Source organism: Cnephaeus nilssonii (genome assembly GCF_951640355.1).
Source record: "Cnephaeus nilssonii genome assembly, chromosome: 9".
Lineage (NCBI taxonomy): Eukaryota > Metazoa > Chordata > Mammalia > Chiroptera > Vespertilionidae > Cnephaeus > Cnephaeus nilssonii.
Window position 1 is genome coordinate 53720627 of NC_137080.1, and position 14567 is coordinate 53735193.

Consider the following 14567-nt stretch of genomic DNA (forward strand, 5'->3'; position numbering starts at 1 on the left):
ATCTCAGCTATTATACATTAAAAAAAAAAAAATTGTTTTACTTTAGCAAGTATTTCTGGGTGTTCTGTAGAAGTATTTTTTGTAGAAGATCGTGTGATCTGCCAGATGGCTGGCAAAGCCAACCGTATATTTCTCTTTATATTATCTACATTTCTATAGTGGTAAATTATCAAAATAGAATGATACCTACGAGTGAAAATTATAGAATGGTAAACTACAAATATTAAGTATATTACTTTTATACAGGCTAAGAGCAAACTCCTGGCTCTCGCTTGCATTTTTAAGTTTCTCTGCATCAAATGTTTTAAAGGACTATAAAAAAATCAATGTTCAAAAGCATTAAATTAAATAAAAATCAGTGGAAAATGTGCCAAACTAAGACTCTTATTAAAGACAATTTATGTATTTTGAATTAAGAAAAGATACCTTGATTATTCTTACCTCTGAATTAATAACTTTAATCAGGAAGAAAATGTGATATACTGTCTTGGTTAACAAAGAAAGTTGACGACATCTTTCCAGGTACACGTGTACAGATGGTTCTACTCTCTGCTGTAATTTACTCCAAAAGAGAGTGAGTTCCCTAAAAATGTATAAAAATAAGTTGGAGCAGTAAGGTAATAAACATGGACTATGACAGTGCAGTCATTACATTTGAAATTAAAACTGATTTTATATTTGAATTCTACAGGTATAATTAAGCTTAAAAGCAACAACAACAAAAAAATCCTCAGTTTTCTAAGACTAAATAAAATTAGGATATAATTTACCATTTTATTACTATTTTTCAATCTCAGAGAGAAAAGCACTGCCTTTTACTAGGAAAGTACCTGACATTTAAATAATTTAAATAAATGGTAACTTTGAGGTACATCTGAATTTTAATAAGAAACACAAAATGTGTGTGTACATATCCATCCATCCATCCATCCATCCATCCATCCATCCATCCATCCATCCATCCATGTACACACACATTTTGTGTGTGCACCCTAATAGGGAAATAATCCTATCTAATAAGAATAATATGCAAATTAACCATCACTCTGCTATACCCACAAGCCACGCCCACCAGCCAATCAGGAGCAGGTATTCAAATTAACCCAACCAAGATGGCTGCGGCCACGGAGTGAGCAGGAGGCTTGGGTTTCCCCAGCAATGGAGGAAGCCAAGCTTTCCGCACACCCTGGCCTGCCTTGGCCTCCGCTGAAGGCTACAAAGTTTCAATTATAGAAGATAAATAAATCCCAACAAAAATGGCTGCGGCCATGGAGCAAGCAGGAGGCTTGGCTCCACTCAAGGCTACAAAGTTTCAATTACAGAAGATAAATAAATCCCAGATACCAGGGCTTCCACTTGGGTCCCCGGGGGGGGGGGGGGGGGGCGGGCATGGCCAGCCTGCAAACCACCACAGGCCCCTCGCTCAGGCCACCCCACACCCCAAGGGAACCCCCAACCTGATCTCGAGCATCCTTCAGGGTAAACCAGCTGGCCCCCACCCATACACCAGGCCTCTATCCTATCTAATAAAAGAGTAATGTGCAAATTAACCATCACTCTAACACACAAGATGACTGCCCCCATGTGGTCAAAGATGGTTGCCCCCATGTGGTCAAAAATGGCTGCCCCCATGTGGACACAAGATGGCCACCACAAGATGGCCAGCAGGGAGGGCAATTGTGAGGGACCAGGCCTGCAAGGGAGGGCAGTTGTGGGCGATCAGGCCAGCAGGGGAGGGCAGTTAGGGGTGACCAGGCCAGCAGAGGAGGGAAGTTGGGGGTGACCCGCCCTGCAGGGAAGGGCAGTTGGGGGGACCAAGCCTGCAGGGGAGGGCAGTTAGGGGTGACCAGGCCTGCAGGGGAGGGCAGTTAGGCGCAAACAGGCTGGCAGGGGAGCAGTTAGGCATCAATCAGGCTGGCAGGGGAATGGTTAGGGCGTAATCAGGCTGGTAGGCAGAAGCGGTTAGGGGCAATCAGGAAGGCAGGCAGGTGAGCAGTTGGGAGCCAGCAGTCCTGGATCGTGAGAGGGATGTCCGACTGCCCGTTTAGGCCCGATCCCGGTACGATCGGGCCTAAACGGGCAGTCGGACATCCCTTGAGGGGTCCCAGATTGGAGAGGGTGCAGGCTGGGCTGAGGGACACCCCGCCCCTTGCACGAATTTCGTGCACCGGGCCTCTAGTATATAATAAAACCCTAATATGCAAATCGACTGAAGGGCAGAACAACTGGTCGCTATGACACGCAATGACCACCAGGGGGCAGACGCTCAATGCAGGAGCTTCCCCCTGGTGGTCAGTGTGCTCCCACAGGGAGAGCGCCACTCAGCCAGAAGCCGGGCTCATAGCTGGAGAGCGCAGCCTAAGCCGTCAGTTGGACATCCCCCAAGGGCTCCCAGACTGCGAGAGGGCACAGGCCAGGCTGAGAGACTCCCACCCCCGAGTGCATGATTTTCATGCACTGGGCCTCTAGTGTGTGTGTGTGTGTGTGTGTGTGTGTGTGTATGTGTGTGTGTGTAAGGCACCGATGGTATAATGGTTTTTAAAAGGCATTTAATTTTTATCTTTTACCTTAAATTTAAAATTGACCCATTTAATAGGTCAATTAAATTTCAAATTTCAAATAAATTATCATTAGATAAATGTTAAGAATCTAGCCATGACTGGTTTGGCTCAGTGGATAGAGCATCGGCCTGCGGACTGATAGGTCCCAGGTTCGATTCTAGTCAAGGGCATGTACCTTGGTTGCGGGCACATCCCCAGTAGGGGGTATGCAGGAGGCAGCTGATCTATGTTTCTCTCTCATCGATGTTTCTGACTCTCTATCCCTCTCCCTTCCTCTCTGTAAAAAAATCAATAAAAATATATATTTAAAAAAAAAAAAAAGAATCTATGACACAGAACCTGGAAGCAATTAACTACCCTGTGTCACAGCAGTGAAAAAATAATAGAAATTTTAAAAAATGAACTTTGAAATATATTCAAATGCAGTAACAATGTATTTTTCATACAAAATAATCTTACTGAAGTTGTGAATTTTTCTCCCTTTTACCTATCATCCTATTTCTCTTCTCTTCTCCATGGTTAACTTCCACAAAAATCTTCTTTCACCAAGTATTTGCCTCAATACAGGCCTTCCTATTAGCATTTCCTCAGTTTCCACTCCTAGGAACTATGATCTTTTACCACCCACTTGAATAACTTGCTCATTTCTGGATTTTAAACTATATATTGAGGACTTCAAAATCTGTCTCTCCAGTCTTTAACACTTTCACCTATTTCTTTATAAGACTTCTCCACTTTGATCTCTTCTGAAACCTGAAACTTAATATATGAAAAAGATGATTAACATTCTTTACAGTTCACCATCTTTCTAACTTAATGCATCATTATCACTGACCCTATCAGCCTCTGCTTTTTACTATCCCCAAGACTGTTACCTTATGTTTCTTTCACTATATCCTACATCTATAAGGAAGCCTTCATAGCCTCCCAGCTGGACTATTATGCTGCTATTCATTCTCCCCAACTCTGCCCTCACTGTTCAGCTTCCAAGCCGCTCTCAACTGCTTGTCTTAAAAAGTGTTTCTAAACAAAAACTTCTGTATTGTCCTACTTCTACATTAGGTCTTATAATAAGACTGCTTTCGCTTTTCATATATAACCTTAGACAATTTAGAAAACCAATATAATACATTAATTTATTAGTCATCACTGATACTTGTTATATAGAAAATCTACTTGTCTTCAATAAATACGTTATTTATTCTCTTCAGAATCTTTCTACCTGACTTTTAATTTTCTCTATATTGCATATATAATTTTCCCTTCATAACAAAGCTCAACTGCTCAGAAAACCTTTATAATTATGCATTATGAATCTTTGATTACACAACCATTTATTTTTAGCTTGCCTGCTCTATACTTATTTGTATGCCATGTGTCGCTTGGTACACATTCGTAAATGTCAGAATTCTATAAAATTAAATTTTATTTTTTATTCCCGTAATACCAAAACAATAATAAAGATTATCAATGCTGTTAACTGACCAGATAAATGGTCAATTTTAGCACTATTTTATGATAGCTGATCATAAAAGTTTTTTTGAGTTAACTGAAGTTAAACTTTCTGTTAGCTATTATCTTTCCCTCCCCCACTCCCAAGGACTAAATATAACAGCCTTTGCCCACTTGAAAATGTACCATATATAAAGAAATGTGCATTGAAGAAGTCAGTGATGTAAAAGGATCTCTCATAGGAAAAAAAAAAGAACTGTTAGTCATTTATGTATTCCATACATAAATGATTAGTCATTTATGTATTAGTCATTTATGTATTCCGTATGTATTATTCCATACATAAATGACTAACAGTTTCAAAGAGTTAAAAGTGTGCAATATGCAGAAGAAAAAATAGACACATTCAATCATAGGTTGTATAAATATGTGAGGAATTATTGTGACATTAGACAAAATAAACCTTTCTTTCATTTTTCAACATTAAAAATTTTCTCATCAATATGAATCATTATGTGATCATTACTGGCATATTAAGGAGTTGTGAGGTCCTTAATACAAAAAGTTTTTGAAGTTATAGTATGAACTACTTGATAATCAGTTTAAACAGCATATAATATCTGAAAATACGCTTTTTGTCTTGATAAGACTTAAAAAGATTTAAAAAAATATGCTCGTAAGTTATCTGAATTTTCACAACCTATCTTATATTCTTACTTAACAAACTTTTCTTTACAAAAGAAAAGCAACTCACCAAGCACAATACATTTCTCCTTGTTGGAGCTGACGTGACAAAAATGCAGTACATAAAACAAGAGCATTTTTTTCATCACCCTCAGATTCTAAGTTACAGATCATTTCTAGTGCATCTTTGCAATCAACTTCTGAAATCTATAGAAAAAGGATATAGAAATATGCCATAAGATGGTATTATATTAAGATATATAGTAATATACTTGCAAATTTTCATTAAATATTTACAGATCATTTTCATCAGTAAAACCACATTAACTCAACCAGTATCAATTCATAATTTGTCATAATTAGGCTAGAGTTTACAGAAATAATCTTTCTTCAAGCCAGAAAACCAACTATTTTCAAGAACTTTACAAGCATGCATTTATATATAAATAACTAATGCTAATTATAAGCACCCTCTCTACCCATTAAATCACATTTATGATACTGAAAAAGCTGCAGTATTTGTATTTTCCCCCTTTTATCCAATAATTTAAAAAGCATTAGAATTAGCAAAAATATTCAGAAAAGTCTACTGGATATAGACTAATAAAAAAAAGTGTCTATTCACCTGAGGGAATAAAGTATAAAACATTTTATATAGATGTAACAATTTTAAATTAAGCTCACCTCAGTTTTCTATAAATCTCCAGTATTTTTCTTTTCATATACAATTGTTCCATCTCAAAGCTTGCCAACAGTCATGCATGCAAAGGTATAATACCTAGATGATGGCAACTTGCTTCATTTAATTATGCACTTACATCTATTGCTTCTTAAAAAATTAAAATTTACTACCTCATTATAATGATTTACTACATAAAACAAACAAAATTTACCTATAATTTCCACAAGCATTTGCTCTAAGACAAGGATGTAACAAATAGCAAACAATGACAAATCACTGGTGGTCCACAGAAGAGAAAGACTAATTCCAACATGCACAACTTAACTGAAGATAAATACAGACCATTAGCACCTATGTACCACAGAGGTAACCATGTCCCTCCTTAGTAGATCTTCTCTCTCTCCCATTCAACTTTTAAATATACACGTGTGTGTGTGTGTGTGTGTGTGTGTGTGTGTGTGTGTGTGTAAGTGTAAAATGTAATGCATTTAGGATTGAAAAAGTGTCTAATTGGAGATGAGGGTATCTTGAAGTTGACCTTTGATAATGAGGATAAAGGTTACCTGGAGATAGATTCAGAGGTTCCACTTTATATATTAAATTGGGCTAGAAAACACTAAGACAAGAAAAAACCCAGTTCCTTGTCTGTGTTTAACAATAATTTCTTAAAGTAAGTATGAAGTTAATGGCAGAGTTAAGACTGAAGCCTAAGTGTTGGAACTCCTAGATGCAGTGTTCTTTCCATTGCTCCTCTGTCTGCCTCTTTCTTACAAAGTTACCCCACTTAAACAAACAAACAAAAAGGGCTGAACAATATATACATATACATATACATATACACACATGTATATATTTATACAATGAATATTTTCAAATACCTACAATATTAAATGCATTGTCAGATATTATATACATTACTTTTAATCACAACTTTCCCACTAGGTTGATATTAACATTTTATGTATAATGAATGTGAGGTTCAAATAAATTATGTAATTTACCCAAGTTACCACAGTTAGTTAAGTGGTAAAAGCACAAATCAAATTATGTATGTCTTACTGACATCAAAGATCTACTCTCTTTTTATCTATCACAGTATGTCTGACTGACATCAAAGATCTACTCTCTTTTTATCTATCACAGTATCTTTTTATTAAAAGCTGTATTAACTTTAAACAATTACCCTGGCAAACACATGCAGACAAATAGGAAATCAACCCATGAGCTGTTGTGTGTGTGTGTGTGTGTTTACTTTTTTCATAAGATGGTAATAACAACAATAACAGACACTATTCATTTATTAATGCCAGCTTCTTAAACAGCATTGCTAGTCAGCACAGTAGTTTGCCTGACAGATACTACAACTTCATTTTAGAGATAAGGTTCAGAGAGGTAAAGTTACTTGCTCAAAGGTACATGCTTAATTAGTGGCAGAATCAAGATTTCAACCCAGGTCTAGTTTCAAAGTCTCTGCACTTGCCAGAATTCCACAGGCACAAGCAAACTGAGGCTCTTTATTGTTAAACTAGAAGCCTGATGCACGAAGATTCATGCAACAATGGGCATTTCTTCCCCTGGCTGCCGGCACCGCCTTTGCTCCGGCCTGGAGCCACCTTTCCACCTTCCCATGCTGCCCAGAGGCCTGGAGCGGCACGGAACACCTGCGTATGCAAACTAACCCGCCATCTTTGTTGGATTAATTTGCATACTCACTCCTGATTGGCTGGTGGGCATCATGAAGATACAGTCAATTTGCATCTTACTCTTTTATTAGTGTAGATATTGATTTTTTACATTTTCAGGTTTAACAACAATTCTTTTATCTTAAAACTCTGATTTACTTTAATTCTGATTATTTCTTTTTAATCTTCTAAAACCTAAGACATTTTTTTTTTAATATATATTTTATTGATTTTTTACAGAGAGGAAGAGAGAGGGATAGAGAGTTAGAAACATCGGTGAGAGAGAAACATCGATCAGCTGCCTCTTGCACACCCCCCACTGGGGATGTGCCTGCAACCAAGGTACATGCCCTTGACCGGAATCGAACCTGGAACCCTTGAGTCTGCAGGCCGATGCTCTATCCACTGAGCCAAACCGGTTTCGACACCTAAGCCATTCTTGCTAAATGTTCAAATGATGTAAAATGTGTACATTATATATAAAAAAATAAATTTATTTTCCTAATGATATTACCTGCATTAGCTTACACTTAATAATTTAAAAAATATATTTGTATATATTTAAGATAGCCTCTACATATTTATTCTCATATATACAATATACCAACTGAAACATTTGCTATCCCATCTAAAAAAAAAAAAGAAAAAAAGTAATATGCAAATTGACCATCACTCCAACACACAAGATGGCCACCACAAGATGGCCGGCAGGGGAGGGCAGTTAGGGGTGACCAGGCTGGCAAGGAAGGGAAGTTAGGGGTGACTGTGCCAGCAGGGGAGGACAGTTGGGGGTGACCAGGCCTGCAGGGGAGGGCAGTTAGGGGTAACCAGGCCTGCAGGGGAGGGCAGTTAGGGGTGACCACGCCTGCAGGGGAGGGCAGTTAGGGGTGACCAGGCCTGCAGGGGAGGGCAGTTAGGGGCAAACAGGCCGGCAGGGGAGCAGTTAGGCATCAATCAGGCTGGCAGGGGAGTTATTAGGGGGTGATCAGGCTGGCAGGCAGAAGCAGTTAGGGGCAATCAGGCAGCAGGCAGGCGAGCAGTTGAGAGCCAGCAGTCCTGGATTGTGAGAGGGAAGTCAGACATCCCTTGAGGGGTCCCAGATTGGAGAGGGTGCAGGCTGGGCTGAGGGAACACCCCCGAGCCTCTACTAGAGGCCCCGAATTTCATGCACCGGGTCTCTAGTATTCAATAATATAGAAAAACATCACTTTTTATAGGTATACTAAGAAAACAATTGGTACTGTGCACTTGATAGCCTTTATTAAATCCCTGATTTGCCACTACATAGCCCTATTTTAAAAATGTGACACTAAAGAGAATGGCAGGGGAAATGAAACCATATTTAAATTAATGAATGGTTGAGTTAAAATTGTGAAAGTGAAATACATGTCAAATATAGCCATCAATGTCTAAGAATTATTTTTTAAATCCAAGGTAGAGATTACCAACTCTTCTATACTGCTTTAAAAAATGAGCAAAGATTTGCTGGCCAGGTGTGGCTCAGTGATTGAGCATTAACCCAGGAACCAAGAGGTCACTGGTTCAATTCCTGGTAAGGGCATATGCCCAGGTTGCAGGTCTGATCCCCAGTAGGGGGCATGCAGGAGGCAGCCAATCAATGATTCTCCCTCATCTCTGATGTTTCTCACTCTCTCTCCCTCTTTCTTCCTCTCTGAAATCAGTAAAAATATATTTTTTAAAGTGAGCAAAAATTTAAATACCAGGAAATTTAGAACTCTGAATAAAATACTTCAAGCCAATTAGATTGAAGTTTGTTAAAGACATACTATGCTAAATCTGTTTATATAGCAAAAAAAAAAAAAATCATTTAAAAATGTGAACAATTTTTATGTTTTAATATGGCTCTTTATGCCAGGTATTCAAAAAATACAGAACACTTCATCAATACTTTATTATCTACTTTTACCAAGTGTACTTCTAAAATGTATTTGCTCTAATTACATTTCAAAAATAGTCTTTTGCTTATCAAAATAAAATTGTTTTCTATCCATAAAGGAAGTTAAACGGTAAACCTGTCATATATAAAATCAAATAATGAGCTCCTATTTTTTTAAACTCTCAGGCTAGCAAAGATTTAAAAGATGGATAACCTTCTAGTATTAGAAAAGAAGAAATTTCATATATTACTTATGGGAGAATAAAGTGGCATAATTTTTTTTGGATGACAGTATGGCTGTGTATTAATTTAAAATGTGTAGATGCTTTGATCCAGCAATTTATCACTTCTAGAAATTTACCCTACCATTACACCCCCGACAAGAATGAAAGGTTGTATGTACAAGTCAACAATTTAAATGTTCCCTAGTGGCTTAAAGATATTACAAATCCATAATATGAAATTATGCAGCCATGAGAAAAAATTAGATGAATCTATATGGAATAACATGGAAAAATGTCCATAATAAGAGGTGAAAAGTGACTAGCATCCAGGGTGTGTATATGTATGTTTTAATATATAAAGTATATAATATGTATACATATACACAAAGAAAAATGTCACAAAGTTTATATATCAAATTTCAAACTTAGTGATTACTTTGGGGAGTATTAACTGAGGAAATGTTGGCTAGAAAGACACAGATAGAGGATTTTACTATTCAAATTTCTATGTTAATTTTAACAAGAAAAAATAATAAAATACTGGATTTAAAATGAACACTGCTAACTTTGTTTTTATACCTAAACCAAGAATCCAGGCCAAAACTCATTCCTTCCAGAGATGCCAGATAGACACTAATTTCCCTCAGCAGCAACTCCTCTGCCAGGGCTAGCTGCTATTTTTATCACATTGAAAGGGTCTGGAAAATAGCCAATCCCTTGCCTACTGGCTCACTTCGATAAGGATTTCTTCAAAAGGATCACAGATCCAAGGTATAGTTGACTCTTTCCAATATCTATTTCCACCATACTCTAAGGAATGGGTAAAAAACTCAAATGCTTACAAAAACCAGACAGGTAAAGTAAATGAATGAAGTAGGTCATGTGAGAGAGCAAGCATACCTATTCTGATGGGAACAACTGTTCCAAAGTGATTACCTTTACTTGGGGCAGAAATAATAAGAAAATTTACTTCATAAAACAATGAAGAAAAAGTTTCTATGTTTGTAACAGAAATATAAAAGAATAATCAAACAATCTCTAAGCAAAAAGGGACTTTTAACAAGAAAATGTGTAGACTTACACATAAATTCTGTCCTGTATTAGGTGATCTAGTTTTGTTTCTGGGGTAGGGTACAGAAACTTTAGTGAATTCTGTTCAAGAACATGGAATGGCCCGGCCGGCGTGGCTCAGTGGTTGAGCGTCGACCTATGAACCAGGAGGTCATGGTTCGACTCCCAGTCAGGGCACGTGCATGGGCTGTGGGCTCGAGCCCCAGTGTGGGGTGTGCAGGAGGCAGCCGATCAATGATTCTCTCTCATCATTGATGTTTCTATTTCTCTCTCCCTCTCCCCCCCTCTATGAAATCAATAAAAAAATATATTTTTAAAAAAGAATATGGAATGTCTTAATTCTTCCTGCTTAACAGGAGAAGGAAAAATAAAATCATTTCATATGACATCAGAACGAGAGTCCACACAGAGAATTTTCTTTAGGGTCTCCTAGAGTAGGTTGAGCTGCTGCTACTCAACTCAGGATAATTAAACCAAAAGGGAATTTAATTTAGGTTCAGTATTGCATACTTTTTTTTTAATTTAAAACAGCTAAAAATACAAAAATTTTTCCTGGAGATTACAAATTCATAGTCTTCAACTTCAAATAGGACTTCAAAGCTAACCCAACAGCCCTATGTTTAGATAGCTTTCTACTAGAAGGGATGGGATGCTCTTTAGGGCAGAGCCTATGCCTTACTCACCTTTAACTCTCCCCTCCCCGTTTCCCCTCACCCCCGTGCTTAGCACACATCATTCACTAAATAAAAATTGCTACAGGAAAGAAGGACCAATAGACAGACTGACTTAGGGCAGGGACTGAACAGATGAAGGCTTTATGTAGCAGCATAAGAACTAATTTAAGAATTAAAAAAAAAAGTTACACACATATCAAAGACTTTCTCAAGAAACTTTATACATCAGCCTATTAACTTGTCTACACAGTTATTCTGAACCAATAAGAAAACTTCAATCTTCTATTTTGCTCTGCTATACAGTGATTAAAAAGCCAATTACCTGAGATAAAAATAGCAAAGAAAAAAATCTATAGATGAGCCAATGTTCAAATTAATGATATAATTTCCTAAGCTAGAACCCTTTGCTCTACTCCATCCAGCTTAGAAATTGCCTGATATCACTCTTCTCAGTATCCTCATTATCCTTGCTATACACAACAGGCTTATATCTAATCTTGGTCCATTACAAATACAACCTCTAACTGCATATGGGCATTCAGCTTTCTGTCTGAGGCTATTCTCTTTCTGGACTCTGATTACAATCTCTGTCTACTCAGCTGATCATGCATACTCTGTTAAATGTCCTCTCTGTCTTGAATCTCAACTTTTCCATTTATAGATCTTTAAGTTTGTCCCACAATCCCTTTGTTCTCCTCTCTTTTGTTCTGGAGCTAAAGGATACTTATATTAGAGATACAAGATACTTGTACACATTATATTCTCACACAATACTGTCTAACATATTAGTTTTCATTATCTAAATACATATCCTTTTAATACATATCCCCTATTTCTTGAACAACATTTAGTTCTCCTACAACTGCCTTCAACTTCACTTTGGAATTATGAGTCACCCAAAATGCAAAATTTCCATTTGGACCATGATTCTACTCTCAGAATTCTGTAATATAAAACATAAAAATACATGAATACTATGCTTTACGTGAAACGGGGGGGAGGGGGAGTCATGTGTCACAAAGAAAATAGTTTTACATTAATATGCAAATATAAAATTTATCTTTACATATAATTAGGAAGAGATATAGACATCTAGCTCTCATGAGAGATACGATATTAAATGAAATGTTTTTTATACACATTAAAAACAGAGAAAGAACTTCTGGAGGAAGTCATATAAATTCTATAAAGTTATTTAAATTAGTCAATTAAAAAAATCTGCAAATATCTGGAAGTCAGGTAAAACTAAGTTAAGGCCCAAATGCTAACAAATAATAAACATTCTACTAAACTGTTAAGTCACCACTACCTTTCCCATAATTCAGCCAAAGCAGTTATAAGATTCAAATTATTTAAAACAGAAGCTAGATAAAATTATTTTACTTTATAATTCTTAAAGTTGTTTAGAATCACTATCCAAGAGCATACCAAAAATAAGATTAACAATGGTCTCTCACTAAGAGAAAGAGAAGTCAAAGCATTCTAATCTAACTTAAAAGTTTCTTCAGTTTAAAAAAGAATTACTAACAAAAGAAAACATACTCACCTCTTCGATTAACTTTTCATTTGGTGATGATGTGCAAAGACAGACAAGGTAAGTTTGCTTAAAACTACCTTTTGTACCAATCTCTGGATGGTCAGAACACAGCTTTGCTAGAGCAGTTGCTTGACTTAACTGATTTGTTTTGATTAGATGTTTAATTCTCATATCCAACAAGATGGGACCCTCAAAAGCTAAAAATTCATTCACTTTAAAAAACAAGACATAATATATTATTAGTATTTAGTAATAATTCATTTGCGATAAAATACTTATAAGGAGTATTTTTTTAAAAGCATAGGACTACCCATTAACATTTGGTAATAATTCATTTGCAATATAATACTTAAGAGGAGTATTTTTTTAAAGCACAGGAACTACCCCAACCCTTCTTTGCAATTAACTATTACTGTTACACGGTTATCACAAAATACTTGACCTTATAAGTAAAATGATATTATATAGCTAACATTTAAAAATTGCATTAAATACCTTTTGCCCCTGAGAGTACCATTTAGAATGAGGTGAATTAACTTCTTGATAAAATAATTTCACATTAAATTCTAATAGTCAATGTTATTAAAATTATACTAATCCCCCCCCTCCCCCCCGCATTTATTCTTAAATACCAGGGGTTAGCATCATTAGAAATCTGCAGTACTAGGGCATCACATACTTATATAGACAACCACAAAAGGATGTTTGGATATTCTAGAAAATAAGATTCAACTAAAATTGTGTTTCAGTACTAATGATTAAAGTCTATCTTGCTTTAACAAGTGTTTTAGAACAAATTAAGACATAAAAAATAAATTAAAAGGTGGGGGAGTCTGCTAGAACTTCTGTGAACTTGTGCTGGTTTTTTTTAAAACATCAATCAATAAACCTCAACATTTGCTTAAGTACTACTTAAGCATCATACATTTTATTCTTTTCAAATCTTTTAATTTCCTAGTGCTCATTTGATCCACTTAAAATTAGAATTTCATTTTTTTCCTATTTGTGAAGAATTTAAGTTTTAACAAATGCAAGTTTAAATTTTTCCCTAAAGTTTTCTTTACCAGGATGAAAATCACATTGAAAAATTTATTTGGTGATGGCCAACTTGAAACATTTGGAAAGCTTTTAGTAATAAAACTTTAAATGCCCTTTAAATAAAACACACAATTTCACTACCTATGAACATCCTGGAAGATATGTCTAGTATGTAATGTGCACATTAGAAGATGAAAAATGAGAGATGCTCTTCCCTTCTTTAAATATTCTTTGCTACCCTCCAGTGTCTATAAGACAGAATGATCAATGCTCCTCAGTATTAAACCATGACCATATAAGCTACTGAACACAGGATGCCAAATTTCATCTGTTTCTTGATAACTAGACCTTTGTACCGGCTACTCTATAATCTTCACATTAAACTAAACCAAAAAGTATAAAGACTGAAGACAAAGTTTATAAACGCCTCTCTGGTACCTCTGACTATATATCTTACATATATATGGCATTACTTTTCTTTCTTTAATATCACATGATCCTATTAGGTCAATTGTATCTTATCATAGCTCAGTTCACTATATCAAAGCAAAATGTGTAAAGGTTTTAAATAAAAACTTTAAGTAAAGTTAAAATAAAGCTATGCTAGCTATAAATAAATCACAGACTTGAAAAAACAGCTTTAGTTTCCTAATACAATAGTTCTCTCAAAAGGAAACTCTGATACAAAGTCTGGGAATTATTTCAAATACTCCCACAAAAGTTCATAATCAATGAACTCTGAAGATCATGCAAAAAATTATTTACAGGTGCCAAGTATTAAAAAAAAAACTGATGACAATCTTAACAGAAGAACTGCAAACAGTCCCTAAAATCTCAAATAGCAGCAAGTTAGAATGACAGATTATGCAAAAATAATTTCTGTGCTAACTTGATATTTAGGAGAATATACGTTAATATAAATTTCAAAAGCATAGTTGTGTTTGTTTTTTAACATGGGAAACCACTACCATACTTAGGGCAAAACTGATTTAAAAGAAATACAGAATATTTCCATATAGGTCATTTTGTCCAGCTCCAAGATTTGGCAGATGAGTAAACTGAGGC

The 14567-nt window shown here is 36.0% G+C and overlaps 1 protein-coding gene across 3 annotated transcripts in view; it reads right to left on the minus strand.

The window, feature by feature from the left end:
* Nucleotides 1-14567, minus strand: part of ZNF292 (zinc finger protein 292) — a 76563-nt gene that overhangs the window by 12747 nt on the left and 49249 nt on the right. For 2 of the 3 annotated variants that reach the window (XM_079779986.1, XM_079779987.1), the window contains 3 exons: nucleotides 12474-12676; nucleotides 4768-4904; nucleotides 442-583 (listed from right to left, as the gene is read on the minus strand). In XM_079779986.1, coding sequence (XP_079636112.1) covers nucleotides 442-583; nucleotides 4768-4904; nucleotides 12474-12676 — 482 coding nt within the window. Of the gene's footprint in view, nucleotides 1-441; nucleotides 584-4767; nucleotides 4905-5381; nucleotides 12452-12473; nucleotides 12677-14567 lie in introns of those variants that run through there. The other variant, XM_079779988.1, reaches the window with a different exon arrangement.